The sequence below is a fragment of the Haliotis asinina genome, chromosome 12 (assembly GCF_037392515.1).
Source record: "Haliotis asinina isolate JCU_RB_2024 chromosome 12, JCU_Hal_asi_v2, whole genome shotgun sequence".
NCBI lineage: Eukaryota > Metazoa > Mollusca > Gastropoda > Lepetellida > Haliotidae > Haliotis > Haliotis asinina.
In genome coordinates, this window is record NC_090291.1 from 55,184,697 (window position 1) to 55,204,919 (window position 20,223).

Genomic DNA, 20,223 nt, shown 5'->3' on the forward strand with positions numbered 1-20,223 from the left:
TTCTTTGTTTGGGGACTGTTCGCCTTGGAGTTTAAAGTATCAATTTTATGCAAGTTATAAGGAGCAATAAGTTCTTATTACATCAATTGGAAGCTAAAGTGAGTGAATACATCTCAACAAAGAAACATAGGTCAACCCCCCTAGAAACATATGTCAAAATATTGTCAAAATGTGTGACAAGTTTCATCTATCAAAAGGAGACATACACCTTACACTGATCATAAACAAGTTTATTCCATGCATACAGGCTTCTTTGTGAGATCCAAATATACAAGATAGGTGCGAAAAACACAAATAGGTAACAAATCAACATTAAAACAACAGAGAAGTATTGTCATGATGTTTAACACAGACAATAACGACTGGAAGTTGAATATCATTCAAACACACCATTTACATGTTCCCCTCTTTGAGTAAGTATTTATACAATTCAGATATGAATCAATATGACTATGTCAAACACTGACATAAATACAGCTTATATAAACACTGGTAGAAAACTAGGCAAAACAGTCATTCTAGTGTGCACAAATACCATGATAATCCCACAGGCTCTCATGTCAATGCAAGATTTTGTTCAAAAAAAAAAATATATAAATTTTGAGATGACCCCCAACTTGAAAAGATTCACAGTACAAGGCCGGACACTTCAGTGTACCCCACCTGCCTGCTTTGTCAATCACTACACTACCATCTCATGCATTTGATTAAAACTTCATCTAAACATAGTCATGTGTGATTGACCTATCGATCACCATCCAAGATACCTACCATTTCTTTATTGTTATTTCTACATGTCGACTGCAAGCCGATTTGACCCTCAACAAAACGACCTTGCCACAAATGGCAGAAGATTTTAAGTCAGGGGTAATCTCAAAATTATTATATTTATAAAAACATCTCTAATCCTCGCAGTGACACAGGGGCCTGAGGATAACAGCGGTGATAATATCCTGAAAATCCCATTGAAGAATGAAGAAGACACATTTACACACATTTCCCCAATACAGATAGAAAATAACATGAAGATTATGAGGATAATACTTCAATACTTAATCCCTTGATAGAGGCTGTTGATAGAGGCTGTTCATGAAGCTGATAACTGCACCAGAGTTAACCAATGTCTTGATACACCAAATATCAACACAGAATGAGGCAAGGTTTCAAACAAATAACAAGAAACCTTAACATACACGTAATGCCAATGGAAACTGTCCTTAGAGACTCTAGTACAACAATCAGTAGCATGTCGATGCTGCATCACAACCCCAGTCTTCCTGTATACAGGAGTACCTTATTATACAACTCACATACCTACATTATAGAACATGCACATTTATGATTACACTATGCCATTTAGAAAGAGGTCAAATGCAACATGTCATACTTGGGATTTCACTTTCTTAGTAAAGTACAAATTCTAGTACTTTTTATGTTGAATCCCATCCGGTGGCTGAGCGGGCTAGACGGCTGACTTTCTGTGCTAGCGATTAGGTGCCTGACTCTGAGGATGCAAGTTTGAATCCTGGATGGGACTCAACATAACAAGTACTAGAATTTGTAGAGTTACAAAACAAACAAAGAATTACAGAGTGAAAAAGATTGATCTTGAAAAGATTTTAACTTTCATTTCAAACACAAATCAATTCTGAACTAATTTCATATATGTTTTGTGCAGTTTGCACCCCGAGTCATTGGAAACTAATAAATAGCCATGAGCACATCAGTGATAAACCTCATCATTATTCTTGGCCTCTGTGGGATGTAGTCCATGCGTGTGGCATCTGTTGACAGTAGGAACTACATACATTAAAGTAATGCCAGTATGTCATTCAGGGGGCTCAAAAATCAAATTGACTTTGAAAAGATGACTTCCTCCAAAATCTGATGCTGAGCAATGTCACACCAACAATAACAGACAAGCATACAAATAGAACTATAATACTGGACACAAAGACTCAAATAATGTGACAAAGCATCAGTGACAGATGCTTTACTTCTATAATAAATACTATCAAAGTTTTACATAACAGTAAAATCTCAAAAGATTGGCTATGAAAGGGAGGTAACCTCACATATCCAAATTATCTCCCTTACAGATAGGAATGTTATAGCACTTCCACTTCCAGTATGGGATAAAGGCCACTCTAGACAACATGTCTTGCTTTACCATCCATCAGTTTAATTTAATTTCAGGAACTTATCAAATACACCTGTCTTAAAGTTAACTTTTCAATGTCACATCATCCTTTCAGACTTTAAAACCTGCTACTACAAGTTTAGACAATTGATACAATTGGTAATTTTATCGGTCTTCCGTAAAGGAAAACTGAGTGACCAAACTCAAAACGATTAACAGTTTTCGATGTAAACTTCACTTGGTGAGGTGCTACTTGTCTTCATTCAAAACATCTGCAGGCAGCAATAATGTTGTCATGTCTGAAAAACAATCAACAACATCTTAACCAATTAGACACAATATACACAGCCGACAACTTTTCCACTTCAGTGTAATAGTGATGTCTCAGTAAAGATCCTTATACTGTACTGTAGCAAGACTGAATAATGATCCTTCAACAATGAATGAGTATCGTTTTATGCCGCTTTTGCAATATTGCAGCATTATCGCTGTAAGGAATCAAACCAGGTTCTTCGGTGTGACAGATCCTTCAAGACAAAACACATAGTAGATGGAGAATTAACATAATCGAGCCTCATGTAAGAAAGTCTAGCTTTTATTGGTTCACGGGACTCTGATAAAATACCATGTACACCTGCCAGCTGGGAGTACAAAAGTCACATTACCCTGCCACACCTCAGTGACTACGCGAAGTAAGATAAGAGTGCATCACCAAACGTTTAATAACGTGCGATGCATTGAGGTCAATCGATCAACTTATAGTCACAATCTGAGAGAGAGAATACATGAACACGACAGCACACAGACTAAAGATGAAAGTCAAACAGGATTAACTATTCACAGATGGGATAACATTTCATAACAACAAATCTTCATAAACCTGCTTCATTAGAGTATAGTCATATCTTGGTAAAGTTTATGTGGACAAAAGTCCCAAGCCATCTACACACTCCACCACTACATGTTCAATTCAAAAGCCAATATTAAAACAGTAACTGGGACAAGTCAGATTTGACAAAAAGTTTCAGTCAAATGTTACAGACAGTTTAAACATGGAAATCAAAGGCACAAAAATGAGGACCTGCAGAACATGTGTACAGTGAGTACCAGTAGGAATTTACAACCAGAAATAATAGAACAGTAGAGAGAAATATTCCACTGGATGTTTCTAGACTCTGTTGCTTTGTTTACACAGTGGCAATGTTGTTTACTTCATAAACAGCCCATATCACAGTATAAAACTGCTTTATCTTTACTCAGAAAAAAAAGGTTTGGCAACAAGATTAAACCATTTGCTTGTAAGTATAGGCCAGGTAACATATGGCATATGCTGATTAAAATCAACACGTTTAAAAAGACATCTGAGGAAAGTGTGACAACATACCAGTGTTACTACCTCAAACTTTGCCATCTGCAGTAGCTTTCCGTGTTCGTTTGGCTGGTGAGCCCTCATCAGCAGGTTGCTTCCTCTTCACAGCACTGAAAGTAGACACATTGTACTGATTATGTTCCTCCAGTGATGCAACCTCAAAATAGCATAATTACCACAAGACATCATTTAGTATTGTGCTTCAACAAAGCAGAGATAAGCCTGTGTTCTCAAAAGAAACATGTTTTCTTATAGAAAATGGTTCCCCCTCAGATATTACCAGCATTCATGGACGTGATCACCTAAAGCAGGCTTTGTTATTTATTTTACTGTCAAAGTAGACCCATTTTCAACTTTTGTCACTGCTGGTCTACTGCAAAGGACAGTCACCTATATGATCTACGGACAAAGTTAGGTTTTAATCCACACATCAGTCATCAAAGAGTAAACATGTGCGGCTCTACCAACTGAGCCTGCCATCCAGATGAAGCTTCTGACATGCAACAGTGGCCTTTACACAATCAAATCTGGACCAGAAAATCCAGTGATCAGTGTCATGAGCACTGACCAGTGCCACGCCCAGGCTGACTATGCAGCAAGTGCCCATGAGTAAGAAGGGGGTAAATTTCAGGATATCAGACAGGATATCAGTGTCACCTTTGGTGAGTTATTCTGAAAGTATCCTCACATTTTTTAATGACTTGATCACTAAACACCCGTCTTCATCAACCATGCTATAAATAGTTGATCTAGGCACGTTTTGAAATCAAATGTAATCCCAATAGCCCAGTAAAGTGTCCAAATCCTATAACTACCTCTCTTTCTACTAAAATCATATTTTCCCCATTTCAACTCTTAATGACATGTTCTTTTACACACTATATATTGGGTTGGTATGTGTGTGCCTGTGTTTCTGTCTAACATAAATGTCCATCAAAACTCTGTTCTAACTTGCAAAGTTAGAGAAAAATACATGCTGAAAAAGATGACATATTCAACGAATACAAATTTGTTTTGTGGTATTTATGCATTCACATATATACTGACAGTAAAAATATTTTCATCCCATGTTGTGTTTACAGAGCATCCAGCTACAGCCTTGAAATATTGCTTATACAACGATGCAAATGACATTTCACCTTATACTATCACTTGAAGTGTGCTTGGTTGGTGAGTCTGGTCCACTTCCTTTCGGTGCAACCACAGTAACAATTTTTGGGATATTTATCGATGACGTAGTCTGAGTAGATGTCTTAGGTTGGCTTGTCAATACTGCGTATGTATTGCTGGAAGCAGGTTTGGAAACATTACTGTTCACCTCACTGCCAACCCCCACCAAGCCTTTCATGTCACTAATTGGGTAAAGATCAACTATGTCAAGCTTCTGGGGGTCAAGCTTCTGGGGGTCAAGCTTCACGGTCTTCTTTGCAGTCTTCTGCTGACGGAAGGTTACTTCAATGTCATCATCAGTGTCAGAATCTATCTCTACCTGGGTCCCTGCTTCTCTTTTCTGTAAATGAATATCAAACATATTCACAACTTACACCATGTCATTTATAAGGCTGTGCAGCATAACCTGTTTACCAGTATTCACCTGTTCAGACATGAAAGTGATGCATATTGTGATGCCCTGATCAAAAACCGGTATTTAGACATGCATTCAGAAAACTTTGTAACACTCTGAAATCTTGACGATTGTGACAATTGTGGTACTGGTGGTGGAAACGATCATGGTGAAAATTACGTTTAACAGAGAAAAGGAAAACTTATGGATGTCAACTTATTTATTGTAAAAGAAGTTGGCATCCATAAGTCAAGTGCTTTTCATACGCATTCCACTTCTAAATGCCCTTCAAAGATTTTACACTTAACTGAATTGTAAAGTTCAGTTTGAAGTTAAGTCCTTACTTTTTGTTCAAGTGTTTTGCAATGTTTTGGGTCCTAATGCTCTATTTACTCATTAATGACCAGTGACCTCTGATATATTCTCAGCAGGTCAAGTTGCTGTCTAAAATAACAGAGTGGAGAAAGTAGTTCAAACTTGTATCGTAGTAACCACTGTCTTCATTAGTGCCAAGCATTATTTACATTCATATTTTGTCATGATGAGAGGTTTTAATAAAAGCTGAATTTGCCTTCTTGTGTTTTTGCTAAGAAAAGCACCAGCTCAGTTATACGTAGTGTCTTATTACAAAAAACTTCTTGCAATATATTGCAATATATGCTTTTGCATTGCAGTTATGAAATGTGAATATGATATGAAAATTCTTTACAATACGCACCTCTAAACCTCTAACAGTTTGTCAGCAAAAGTTAATGGTTCAATACAAAACCCAAACTGCCAAAACAGGACAAATTACAGAGGCTATCATGTTTTTTTCATCTCACAATGGGGCAGTAAATGCTGTCATCACCGTCTGTTTCTATGATCACTGCTTCTACAAAGTACTGCCAATGCATTTGATCTGCCATCAGATTAAATATAATGCACCATTCTCTATTAAGTACTGCCATTGTAATTCCAATAAGTACACTTATTTTAGTAAACCCTGACCCCCTAATTCTTTTAACGTATTTCGAGTGAACTCATTGTTTTCAACTTGGTAATTGTCATGCAAGGGCATCAAAAGTTTACATTTTTTTTTTTTGGGTCTCAGATTTGAAAGTCATTTGTTTGCATTCATGACTAAAATCACATATATCAGACTTCCACAGCACATATGTATGTATATCCAGGAACTGTATGACACGTGGAGTATGTAGTTGATAATTGTGCTTTAATCCCATCAGACTTCTTGATCCCTCCTTTCCTCTATTTCAACTTGTGTGTGTATGTTATGTAACACTCAGCAACAGCAAACAAACCAAACTGAAGACAACAAGTCAATGACTGATGTTTGAACATGATTCTACACATCCTGGATACAATGCCATCTATCAACCAAAATCACATTAGTCACCTCTGGCAACCATAATGAGCTGTGGGAGACCAGTTATAAAAGTAATTTTCAAATGGTTTTTAACATCTGCTACTTGGGAATTGTTAAAGGTCACATGCAACGTAAAACACAACTTTGCAGATTCTGGTACCTTTCGGTATGCACTTACCGAAACAAATCCTAAAAAATGCCAATTCAACCTATAAAGTTGAAAAAAAACGCGATGAAAAAAAAGCCCGCGAAATCGGAGTTCAAACGTTTCACTAAATTCCCCCCAGCGTTGGGGGGAAAACTGGTTCCAACAGCTGTGCTGCGCTGCGTCCATAACGCATGCGCAGTGAATAGGTTCGCGGGACTTGAAACAGTATGCATGCCCAGCGTCTGAGGTCGTGAGCAGTAGTCTAATCTTGAGTGTGTACACAAACAAGTAAATGGTCTACTCGTTACGTAAAAAAAACTTGTTGATTGTGGTAAGCACAGAGAAAGCTCAGTGTCTGGTTTATTCACACCTGTATGTCTGCCTGTCTGTCTGCTAAAGACAACATGCAGTACACAGCTTCAATCATTGACCACGTGCAATTTGAACTTAACACCTATCAGAGTATACGACATAAAGAAAATAAGTTGATTTATGACTCGTGCACCCGAGGCCCGTCTCTGCCACATTATGTAATTAGGCACGTGTGATACACATGACATGTTTTCATGTCTGTGGGTTGCAAACAAACTACATTCACTTTTTTCGTGATTCCAGCCACGCAGTAGTTTACCATCTCTACTGATGTCATTTTTGATTGGATCGAGCGCAAATTCGGAGAACATGTATTTTCCAAACCCAACATCTCTATATACATTCTTCATGGATAACGACTTGTTTTAGTGTGTATGATTTTGTTTGACAACAGTATTTGAATCCATACTGAAACGACGCATCAAGTACACAAAAAGAAGTTGTTATCCATAAAGAATCTTACTTTCTTGTGACTCGCTATACTTCTAAAATGCCCATCAAACAGATCATCTGTCTGTACACACAATGAACCCTCAGCAGATCAGCAAATGAAACAGCCAATCAGAATCCGTCGTTACACTTGAGTGCACATCCAGGTGCTAAGACTGGGTTCGGTCTCCCGAGGGCTTCGTTTCGGGGGAAGCAAGCCCAAGTACAAAATATAGCACTTTTGAATCGCGATTGTACGCTTATAATTTTGTTTATTTGTTTTTTTAAAAGCAGCAATGTATATTATGTGTCATGAATAAGTGATAAATGTGTTTTAATTATGTTTGATTTTTTGGTTGCATGTGACCTTTAAACTACACTGTACAGCCAGAACCAATCATTACCTCATCATTCTGTACTTCTGACTCATCACCACCTTCGGGAACAAGACCCTCACTCTTGTCCATGTTCAGCTGCTCAGAGCTGTCTATTGCCATTAGGAGTTCATCAACACCTTTCTCTGCAGACTCTAACCTGGAAGAAAACTCCTCCACTCGTCCATCAGGATGAACTATAACAACTTGAGGAGCATTACCAAGTTTCCCTGCTCGCAAGTCCTGCATAAGATTATTGTGTAGCTGATCATTGACTTGGGGCACATTTGTTGCAGAGGTACCAGCCTCTGAATCTTCATCATCTGACATACTACATTCTATACCATGATGTTGCAAGTGACGTACAAGATTACCCTTATGAGCAAATGATCTATCACACTCTGAACATTCATGCATCTTCTCCCTAGGTGCAGGAGGCATATAGTCTGGGGTGTGATGAAGATTCTTGTGTCGTCTCAGAAGCTGTTTCTGGCGGAATGTCTGATCACATTCGTCACACTCAAAGGGTTTAATCCCAGAGTGTGTTAGCAGGTGACTGTCCAGGTGGCGCTGTGACAAAGCTGCATAGTCACAATTCTCAAAATCACATTTAAAACACTTCTCTCCGTCATGGTTCTTGTTGTGCATTTTATAGGAATAGCGATCTGGGAAAGTTTTGTTACATTTGCGACACACCAGTGGTCTTTCACTAGTGTGAAGTTTTTGGATATGTATTTTCAGATCTGTTTTCCGTCCACAAGTTGTTGGACATAGATCGCACTGGTACACAGGTTTGTCTCCGGAATGTATAAGTTTGTGGGCTTTCAAGCTGTTACTCTGAGTAAATCGAGCATTGCAAACATCACATTCATATGGTTTCTCGCCAGTATGGATGCGTAGATGACGCTTCAATTTGTATGTGTCCGGACTTGCATATGCACAGTGAGGGCACTGATATGGTCGTTCACCTGTATGAGAGCGCATGTGTCTCTTTAACTTGCTGAGCTCAACACTCGCATAGTCACAAACTAAACACTTGTGCGGCTTCTCAAAAGTATGCCTGTACCTAATATGGCGCACAAGCTCACCAGATGTTGTGAATGCTGCATCACAGTCCTTGCACTTGTGTGGCCTGTGACCAGTGTGAGTGTTCACATGATTAGTCAATGATGCAATTGTCTTGAAACCTCGCTCACAGATAGTACACTTATGTGGACGTTCTTCAGAATGAGACTTCATATGCCGAGATAGCAGATACCTCTTTGGACTTGTGTAGTTACAATAATGACACATCAGTTGATTTGGAGATCCTGTAGCAAATGCTCTCTTTGGTGTTATTTTCAAGATTCGTTTGGTTGTTCCATCCTCATCAATTATCTCTTCCGTGCTGATTTCACGGGCCTCTTCTTTAAAGTCAAACACAGACATGTCAGTCGTAATAGGTTTACCACTTGCATCTTTTTCTCCATCTGGCTGTGAAACTATCAGCACGTAGCTCACCTCACCATCCTTCCCAACTTCAGAAGGAACAATAGTAACAGTCTGGAATGAGTTACCAGCATTGAAGACAACAGAATTGTCAGTAGCACCTTCAGCTGCACCGATAACTTGTAGAGTCTCATCCACTCCATCACCAGCCTGCACAGCCACAAGCTGCGGCTGAGAGCTGTCAGCAGAGTTCTGGAGGGCCACAAGCTGAGCATTATGCATCTCACTTTGACTTACTGGAACTGCCTGAAGATGATTCACAGCATTGGAGGTATTAGCTGCAATTGAGGCCAACACTGCAACTGGATCTGTTCCATCAATAACATCAGGTTGTTCAATGCCTTCTACACTTTGAGTAGATAGTTCTTTGGGTACCTCCGTGAGTTCAGTACCATGTGGAATCTCTTCACTGACGAACTGCATCTGACCATCAGCTCCCATGGATACAATCCTTATAATATTCCCTGCTGTTGCAGGATTCATCAAATTCTGGACCATGGAAGAACTGATTTCCTGGGTAGAAACTGAGGCATCCAACCCACCAATAATTTGTGTTCCATCTCCTGCTAAATCAGCAATGTATGTCTGGTACTGGGAATTGATGGCATCTGCTTCAGACTTTTCCACACCAACAAGAGCAGAAGTATCATCTGGCACCTGTTCAGCCCCTGTCAATGGGGCAGAAACTATACCCTGAATGAGCTGAACTGCAGCTCCCTCTAGGTTCCCATCAATGATACCCTGTTCCTTGTAGAATCCACCTACAGCCTGTGCTTGAGAAGTTGTTGGGTCACCTCCTGCAAGAGCAACAGCAGCATCTTGTATGACCTCTTGACCCTTGTTATGTTCAGTGGAGATCTGCACAGGACGTATTTGTTGAGACCCTGGTGTCTGTTCTCCTTCGATTTCCTTGTTAAAGGTTACCAAGTAGTTTTGAAGGTCATTTAAATTCTGTCCAGAGGCTGGTGATACCCCAGCCACCTGGTCCATGGCTCCGCTCTCTTATCTGAAAATACAGGATTCATCTCATAAATAGAATCAGATAATTGATAAACAATGAAATGACAACATCAAAGCATATGTAACCTCAAGAAGTACTAATTAAACATTCATTTTTAGATCAAAGTGGGCTGATAAATAATGACACAAGTGTCAATATGGACTGGGCCTTGATTTCATGCTCACAAGACAAATATAATAACAAACTGTGGTGGTGAAATTAACTCCAAAACAAAACTGTTTGGGTGAATGAGTTCAGTATACATATCACTAAAGAATACTGGAAAGGAACACTTGAAGACAGGTTGTCTTAAGATCTAGGAGTCCAAGTACTTTCTTGTTGTAATCTCATGACAAGTGAGACAAGTACAGTGGTAACCTGATAAGTAAAATTTCAATGGACTTGCCAAAATTGTTTACATACTAGGTATTTTACTTACACAAATTTATCAAAACCTGGAAATGACAACCATCTGCATGTACAGGAATACAGCAGAAAAACAGAAAACCGGACTAGTGGCATTTCTTACTTTTATCCAAATTTCAGATCCATTATACAAAGTTTCAGTGGGTATACTGAAATGTCTGTGCAACATCTGACTTTGTCAAACCATCATCAATTTCTATATGTGCAGTGAATTTGTCCTCAACTGACCACAAATTCGTGTTTACCTTTGATTTCAGCCTTTATTACTTCTCATGTGAACTTGATGGCAGCCTGCTTCATGTTATTCATCATGTAAATTGGATAAACTCACTGGCATTCCTAACTGGTCTACAGATTGATATTTGCAAGATACATCAAACAATGACCAACTGATCAGGACTGGCCTCCAGTTGTTGTGTATTGTCACATGGAGACTGGCACGTGCCCCTCATGTTGGATTATGTGGTGACTGCTTGTTTAGTGATCTGGTGTCTTTACTTAAGTAATACACTTCCAGGGACCATCAAAGGACGTTTTCTTAAACAGTATTTTTACTTATCCAAATTTAGTGAACCAGACTCTATTGGTGATAATTAATGATGGGACCAAAGAATACTCAGGGATGAGAAAAGGCAGCTGCCATGGGACTGTTTGCACATTAGAATGAAAAATGGCCCTTTAATATTTTGAGGTTAATTATAAGGGCAGTGGCCCATTCTGAATTCAGGAAATGGCTACTAATCCTGAAAATGGCCCATTGTCAAAGTTCTCTTTCCAAGTCCCTGAATACTGTTTACTTATCTGGCCTGTTTAGCTAAGCAGCTGTAACTGTGTTTTTCACTGTATGGGGATAATCTGTGAGTGAAGTTTCGAAATATGTGTGAATGATATTCAAGAGCCACTAATTAAGAACAAAACAGCAAAGTTCCTTGGATTTAAAAGCAGAAAGCAACAACCACCCGACTTGAGACAACACGCTACTTTACTGTCTGATGAAGAAGTGAATGGCTGTACGCTGCAATAAACAAGCTGGGGATCAAGAAGAATGTGACTTGTCTGTACATCACTTGGCCATGGACAATGTTTAATGTATCATTTCAAACCAGTTGTTTCCATGTACCTGTGAAAATGAAGCTCTTGATTTCATGACCAATACTTAGCACCATGACACAGTTTTGTCACTGAATCTTTGGACATATTTAATAAATGGTCTCCAAAACCCCACACTTTTTGTCTTGCTCCTTACTTCAGACTTTATACGATCAGCTGTCTCTCTGGAAATAGTTGTAGATATTTTTCTCCAATAGTATTGTAGCGCAGCGAATGGGTATTATTACAAGTGAAACTAATTTCCACATCTATTGATTACCTCCCTATCCACTACTCCTTTGGTAAATACAGAAAGAGTAGAATGGTTTATAATACCCAACAAATAAATAACAATGAAAAGTTTCTGTGTATTTGGTTTGGGTTTTTTTCTGGTCAGGCTTGCACATGAATTTGTGATGAACATTTTTCAGAGACACTTATGATGTGATCACATTATTACACAAATATGACTTTGTGAAACAATATACCGGAAATTCCACAAGATCCAATCGTGTTCCACCTGATTATCAATAAATTGTAAGCAGTTCGTCTACATGTTTTATTCAATATTTGATCTCTTCATTCGGTCCATGTTTATAGTCTGTGGTTTGTATGTGTTCTTAGGAATGGTGTCGTTGTCCTGAACATGTTCATGATGTTGGGGAATTTTTCATCATTTTTTAAAACCTTGCATCAATGGAGTGTGTCTCCCTTCCTTCTATCAAGAGTTTAGGGTAGTGAAGTAAGATTTGGCCGCTAGGAGGATACAAGGGTGACACTCAGCGCCCCCACCGCCATGCCAGCGCCCTCTGCGAAAACACCGACCCGGGAGCAGACAGCAGGTCGTGCGCGAATAATAATGGAGTCTAGGGAAACATCGGGGATTTAATCCTCACCACACTGATCATACATTGTTCATAGATGGAATCCGTATCCTTATTTTAAGAATTCTGATCATTCGTCAGAACTTTGGAGCACTAATATTGCCTTGAAAGTGTTTCTCGCCCTTTTCATACAAAATGGCGGACGCATTTACATCCGCAGTGAGATAACTACACCTTTCCACTTCTCCTAAACGTAACCGTTCAGTATGACTACATTTCTTATTTTTGTACATTTATTGCCTACAGTCCGATAACAAATTCACTAGATTTGGTTGTATTTGTGGGTAACCACGTCTGTATGGGCTTACCTTTGGTAACAAAATTTGACACTGGAGGGCGTTGTAAGCTTGTCGACATGAAGCGATATAGCTCCACGCATGCGCAGTCAACACAACATGGCTAGTGCGTGGCTTTTGCCGCTGGCTCTATGGTATGAAATGTATTACTCAAGAGGAAATACTCTTGATTTTTTTTGCTGAGAACCGGGAAGTGTATTCATCGTTAAGCAGATGACAGATTTTCTGAAGCTTTTGTTACATCATCATGATAACTTGTTTAGGAACTTAAAGTGGTAACATAATTAATTACTTTAATGCGAATGAACTCAATGAATATACCGTATAGTGGCGTTTATTACCTACGACAGCGAAAGTATCGGGGTTCATAATTTTCATATGATACCCTAGGGCAAAACATCACTTCGTCATGGTGACGTGACGTCATGCACAATGCTATGACGTGACGCTTCGTCTGTGACGTTGTACATGCTTGCGACGGCGGGTAGTCAGCCCATCTTTGAAAGTTGAATTGGGTATATGTTCATGAATTTGACCACTTCTGTAATAAGCAGAATATTATGTTTGTGCCTATCTCATACCATGTTTACGACGCTCGTGCCTAAATATCAATATATACTTCGCTCTCGCTCGGGAGAAACCCACATCAGGCACTTAGTGTGGCATGGACACTCACATAATATCCCCGATATTTTTTACCGAACTGACAATTTGTATACCAAATCTTACCAAATGTAGCATAATGCCTTTTTCACAAAAACACCAACATTAAATACGTACGTTGTCATGATACCTTTATTTGAGATTACTTCCTGCAAATGCATATTCCCGGATTGCATTTACTGTATTAGTTAACTGCATATAGACACACGTACGTAATGGATCTAGTGATCTAGGCATTCAGCATCCGGCGATACTCGGCTTGGCGTCCAGATGATCAATTTATGAGTCCAATCAGTGTACCAGCTGGCAAAAGTACGTAAGTGTAGGGATGTTCACACAGAATGCATGACGATATTCGTTCGTTCGTTCGTTCGTTCATTCATTCATTCATTCATTCATTCAACACCTTGGTGTTGCATCTGAACGTACTGGTAAGGTTCAACCACGCTCAAGTTCCACAACATGCGTTAAACACCACGTGAATTTATGAGGTAAGGTGTAATGGAAGTCTCACTCATAAATGAACTACACTGAAGTACTTTAAGTGCATGCCTGAAAATGTCCACAAGACTGTGTATCAATGAACAGAGATCATACGTTGATGGATCGTTTCAACAGTATGCAGGATTTCAGGTAAACGCCCGTTCTCACTAAAACCATTTAACCTGGAAAGTGTGGCATATGGTCTTACATATGACCTTTTCAGCAGCACCATTTTACAAATGTGCTTTATTTCAATGTGGCACCGCGAATAATAAAATATTGTATTGCTTTCTGGCTAGATAATAAAATGACAATGTGATGAATTATTTGAGTAACCTAGCAAATATTTGGCAAGGCTCTGGCGATTTAGTAACATACACGTCTGCTCAAATCTTTAACAATGCGTATGCCAACAGACGTCTAATCATTTTTACTTAGATTTGGTTATAAAAATACCAACATATTGCAAAAACAGTCTCAAACCACCCTATAAGAAGACTTGACGACAATCCATGGGCGCAGTAGACCAAAATAGAGTAGCAAAATTATTGATCGGTAGCCAATTGCAAGAACATAACTCATGAAAATGACCAGTCACTTCATGCAGTACAAACAGTAACGTATGTAACCCAACGTTCAATTGTTTCAATTAAGATTTTAATCATGAAGAATGATACGTTTTTCTGACCTAAAACATCAATTAAAACACACCAGTATCCTTTTCTTCGGGATTACAAGATTCTATCTTTTCTTCCTGTACTGTTTTTTGTCTTACATAAAGACAATATCGGGGTAATCAATATTTATCATCATAAATTTGGCAAAAGGAACATAACTGGACTGTCTGTCTCCTCGATCGTTCTTTCTCATGAGGGCAGATCCTTTAGCTCCCTGCCTTTACTGATTTTCTGCCTGAATTTCTGTTCTACTTTACCCACCCAGAATAAGAAACAAATGAGTAACGTATGTATAATACATTTCGATACACGCGTTACCATATAGTTATGCTCTTTCATATAACGAAGACCCATCACTACTCCAAATGTTGTTGCAAATATATTAACTCTGTCTGATAAGCAACTAAAGTACCTTTCATTTGTACATCAATTCTTCCATCCCATTAAACAGTCAGCCATTCATTTCAATATTCATATCATTCAGAGAGGAGGCCACCTCTTTACCAACACATAGCTCATTATGTGAAAATAAAACATCATTAAATAAGATTGATAGCCAGTTTTAAGTGCTTATGCTATAAAAATACCAACTTTTGGCTTCAAGTGATGTGACAATTGCGCTTGAAACCTCCAACAAATGTGGTTACCTTCTCTACCATCCATAATGTACGTATCAGTTACTTTAGCATGCATGATCGAAAAATTGGACACCAATGCCCCAACATGGCTTTCCTGTTTGTTAAGCACGATGGTAGTTAAAACATACAACAATTTGAAAGAATTACACTTTGTAACATGTTTATGACGTTTTAATCATACATACTATCACCCGAATTTTAAACAACGTTAGCTCATAAAATTGATGTAGCATCTCTTTCAGAATTTGTCTGCTGTCTGATGACTGTCGCCATAGTAGGTATAGCCTAAAACCAAGTATATTGTTTGGAACACTTAATTCCGTACTCTCTAGTAACGAATGTATAGGTTACGTATGTACATTTTCAATGGTTTTTATTTTCACTTTTGCAAATCTATCCACGCTACTGATCGTGATATGAGCGTTTTACAATACTGGAAATACGTGTTGCTGGTATGTTTTGCATGAAGTGGTATTAAATGAAGAAATTATTGGTATGGTGTGGGCACAATATTTGGTGGATTTTGAACAAATGGTTGATGACACCACTTGCACCTCATTAGTGAGAACGTGCGAAAACGGACAGTCTACCAACCATGAGGACAAATGTGGGTACAACAGTTGTTTGGCGAATCAAGAGGATAATTCTTTCGTCTGTGGCCCAAGTACCGTCATTAACAGCCATGAGGCCTCGGCGTCTCCTGACAATTATTGCACGGTACAGCCGTAGATTATAATCTACTCCTTTTGTGAATAGAGAATTCCGTAAAGTAACAAGACGGTGAGCTGCAGTGAAGAATATGATCCTGACTGCTTAGCTTTGCTTAAAACTGTATTACCTTAGCATACCATGTCCACACATCAGAGCTGATGTATTGCAACCTTTATAAATACATACCCTGAAGACCCACTTTAACAAGAAACCCTCGCCGTATGAAGAATATACCTTTCTTATTCATGAGATAAATGTTCGACTATCACTGTTAGTGTGTGAAGCCCATTTCTGGCATTCACCATCTTGATATTGCTGGAATATTGCTAAAAGCGTTGTAAACTAAACACCCTCACTCACTTATGCACTCGCTCGCTATCTTTGTATTCAAGGGTCGCGTTTACCGTGTTCCCAGTTGAATTTGATGTTTAGTTTTACAAAGAGGACATCCTCTTGCATCACTTTTCAGGATAAATATACAAAATTCACTTTGAGAAAGACGTGCGTGCACAAGAAACACCCAGTTGAGTTCATGCAATTCTGCAATGTTCCTTTGTAGAAATCGTACTATGTTTCTGCAAAACAGTGATGTATCCAAGTGGTTTAAGCCGAAGACCTGATATTTGTTCCCAAGTGCATATTCAATGCGTTTTGGCCGGATAATTGTTATCGCATTTGTCGTGTAAGATTCCATGGTTAAAAGACAATATAACGTATAAAATAAAGGTAGGGCAAGATAATGTTTACTAACGTATAGTTTGTTCTTCTAAATACGTTCAACCGAAGAGTTTCTTTGAGTAGTGATTACAACACACTGACATGCATGACATACATACTAATATTTGTATAGCGCCAGTATCCAGGTCAGCTGCTCAACGGTGCTTTGTTTTCCTTCATCATTCGATGTCAGTTTTAACGAAGCATCATATTTTTCAATCTCAACTCCAAGGTGACCGTACCACTCCTTCTGCCATTGGTGGCACCAAGTTAAAGTGGCTTTCCCATCCTTCCGAATACCTTGCTATGTAACGGGACTATGATATTCCACGTCCTACAGCCTTGGAGCGATACAGTGTCAATGCACTTGGTCTGTAGTTATAGTTCAACCGGTGTACGGCCTACATTACCGACCGTTTTCTCGCATTAAGAAGGCATTATTTACGAATCGCCGACATATATCGTCTCAACCGAATGAGTAACTTGAAACCCACAATACATGTAGTGTGTGCAGTTTTATGAGCATGCATGTGTATCCTACAGCTATCATCAAGGTAATACTACACAGAGTGAATTTACAGTACGGCATCATCGTATCTGTATGTATGTTATTCATGACAATGCCATAGCGTTATTGTGTCTGTCACAGACCTTGTTGATTGGGTTGTTGTTTAAAGTCGAATAACGCACTATTCCAGGTACATGACGGTGGTCTGTAAATAGCTGAGTCTGGACCAGACACTCCCGTGATCAACAGCATGAACATCAACCTACGCACCTGGGATGCGATGACACGTCAACAAAGCCAATTTGCCTGACCATCCGATGGCCTCTCTTACAACGAGCAGGGACACTTAAGACTGGATCCTCTCGAGCAATAGGACCTTGAATAGTATTCCGAGAAATTATTGAGAATCATGTTGCGTCATGTAACTCATTACGTTTATTAACTTCTGGCGTTTTACTTGCATAAACATGTTAAAACATCATCCTTTTACAGTCCCAGTCTTGTTTTAGTACTTTGTTAGACCTCCTCGCTCAGCAATGCATGCCTGAATACGCCTGGGCACACTACCCATCAAAGTTTGTAGGTAATCGTGTGACATTCTCAATTGGGTTTAGGTCTTGGCTGTAACTGGGCCAGTCTAAAACTTGAACATTTTCGCCCGACAACCACTGTTTTGTGTAGCGCGCAGTGTGTTTTGGGTCATTATCATGCTGGGAAATCCAATCATCTTCATACAATGTTTGTGCTGTCGGAAGAAGGTCACCATTTAGAATGTCAACGTATCTTTCTTTTGTCAAGTTTCCCGTGAAAACACACAATGGCGTCACTCCGCGAGCCGATATGCCACCCCACATGTGAAACTTCGGGCTATGTTTTGGTCGCTGGTAGATAGGTTTGACAGTATCTTTGGTCCAAATTTTCATACAATTAGGGAAAAGCCAAACAGAACTTTCATCCGAAAAGAAAACATTATCCCAATCTTGATTTTCATGAGCCCGACACCAGTTTAACGTTTTTCCTTTTGTGCATCTTTCATCAACGGCGAGGGAATTCCACGTTTTTTCACCCAATTAAGTCTCTGTAATTCCTGCCTAACTGTTTCATTGCATACCTGAGGACTTCCTCTGCTAATCATTTCATTTCTGATGTTCTCAACACTTTTCAAGTTGCCCCTACTCACAATCTGCCCAAGTCTTCGGCGATCCACAACACTGAATTTCCTAGGCCGACCTGCCCCTGCTTTGTGCTCTATCCCGGTTCCTGTTTGAATATTCTTCAAAGTTCTGTATACTGTAGACAGAGGAATACCATGTCTACAAGCTAACACTTTAGCATCAGCCTCACCCCTTTCAAAATCATCTAGAATGAGCTTTCTTTTCTCTCTTGCTGTAAATTCTGCCATGTCAACACAGGAAGCCGTCTGCTCAGACAAGGGAGATAACTCTTGAGGCAATGAGCTGCCTTCTAAGCCTTCAAGAGTTGTCTCCCTTATTTAGTATGCTTAGTGCATAGTGAAAGCCCTTTTTCCAATCTTAGCATCATTAGAAAAAAAACAAAGATTTTCTCAATAATTTCTGGGAACACTGTATATACATTGGGTGAAACTGGTATGGTAGTAATATTTCCTTGGGCGACAATCAGTCGTTTTTTCACAAAATACTTTATCAAAAAATCACGCTACCAGTTCCAAATCGGTCAACCTCACGAACACAACACTGTGCCCGAAATTTCCACTTCCAAAGTCACTTCTGTACCTTACTATCGGCAAACACGCAGTGTGAAGCATAACTCGTCACTCAAAACGACCCCGGTCCAGTGCATGTGGTCATCTGCCTAGTCCACGGGGACATCGACATCGTGCTCGTTGAACACGACAGGGACATACCTACCATTATTAAGAAACAGCCCTCAACTCTACTGAAATACCAAGTTTTGCAGCCTGTCGGGCTTACACAAAACATGGCTTGCTACGGGCTTGCACCACTAAATTGCGCCAGGATAGGTCATGTCTGCGCCAGAAGTCGTGTCTACGGTCGTCTAGATCGGACGCCTACTGCGTGCAGTCGATTCCTCATTGTCTGCGATGGCATCATGTCACTAAACCTTTGAATGGCTCTGGAGGGAGGCTACAGTCTAAAATGTGGTGCGAGGATGACGTGGTCTCATTAGTTTGTCATCTTGTTGTGACATCACGTGCGGCGGGCCAACACTTGGGCGATCTGGCAGAGGTCCTCAGATTGTCGGTAGGACGACTGCAAAGGACTGTGCAGCATTAAACCTACACACGGGTGAGTCGCGGCATACTCGCTTTTTGTTTAAACTTGCAACTGCGATTGCATTCGAATAAACGTGAGATTGCAAAGATACCACGCATTTGATCATATAGTATGAGAAGGGCAAATGATACTATCCTTTCACCATGGAGAAAGAAAGAGGGTGAAGAAAAGGAGTTACGAAGGAAACTCGGCACAAAGAACACATAACTGACAATATTCATTTAGTTTTTAACACTTTTTATTAAGAATAATATCTTAACACATAAGGATATGAATACTTCAACTGGGTCCAGTAGTCATGGCAATTTCTACTGTTACAGTTCACTTCTCGTAATGTGTCACAGGGTCCGACAAAGTCTCTTAAATCAAATATTTCCTTAGGTAAACAAAGATTACATTATTTCAACTGAATTCATCATACACCTGTGAAGAGTCTCTAAAACGATTTTTTGTAAGTAATCCAATGTCAAAAACAGACTACTGGGGACAGAATAGATCAGTAGGACCAAAGTCCCAATAATGACCCAATTTCGTGTGATGCTAAAAATGCACTTGTCTCAGCAGTAGGTCCTTGCGTGAGTGAATGAATGTTGTTTAAAGTCACT

General features: G+C 39.4%; 1 protein-coding gene across 1 annotated transcript; it reads right to left on the bottom strand.

The window, feature by feature from the left end:
* Positions 1-213: 213 nt before the first annotated feature.
* LOC137257953 (uncharacterized) lies at positions 214-13,022 on the bottom strand. Its single transcript, XM_067795467.1, has 5 exons — positions 12,958-13,022; positions 7,793-10,256; positions 4,649-5,019; positions 3,525-3,619; positions 214-2,439 (listed from the first exon to the last, which is right to left on the bottom strand). The coding sequence occupies exons 2-4, from the start codon at positions 10,238-10,240 to the stop codon at positions 3,538-3,540; spliced, it is 2,901 nt and encodes a 966-aa protein (XP_067651568.1). The 5' UTR covers positions 10,241-10,256; positions 12,958-13,022; the 3' UTR covers positions 214-2,439; positions 3,525-3,537.
* Between the last annotated feature and the right edge of the window lie 7,201 nt (positions 13,023-20,223).

What these genes read in the sequence shown, in the direction of transcription:
- LOC137257953 (XM_067795467.1), bottom strand. Translation starts at nt 10,240, where the DNA reads ATGGACCAGGTGGCTGGGGTATCACCAGCCTCTGGACAGAATTTAAAT. An exon ending in CAGAAGTACAGAATGATGAG is followed by an intron (nt 5,020 to 7,792) that starts GTAATGATTGGT and finishes ATTCATTTACAG; the next exon opens with AAAAGAGAAGCAGGGACCCA. An exon ending in ACTTCAAGTGATAGTATAAG is followed by an intron (nt 3,620 to 4,648) that starts GTGAAATGTCAT and finishes GTCTACTTTCAG; the next exon opens with TGCTGTGAAGAGGAAGCAAC.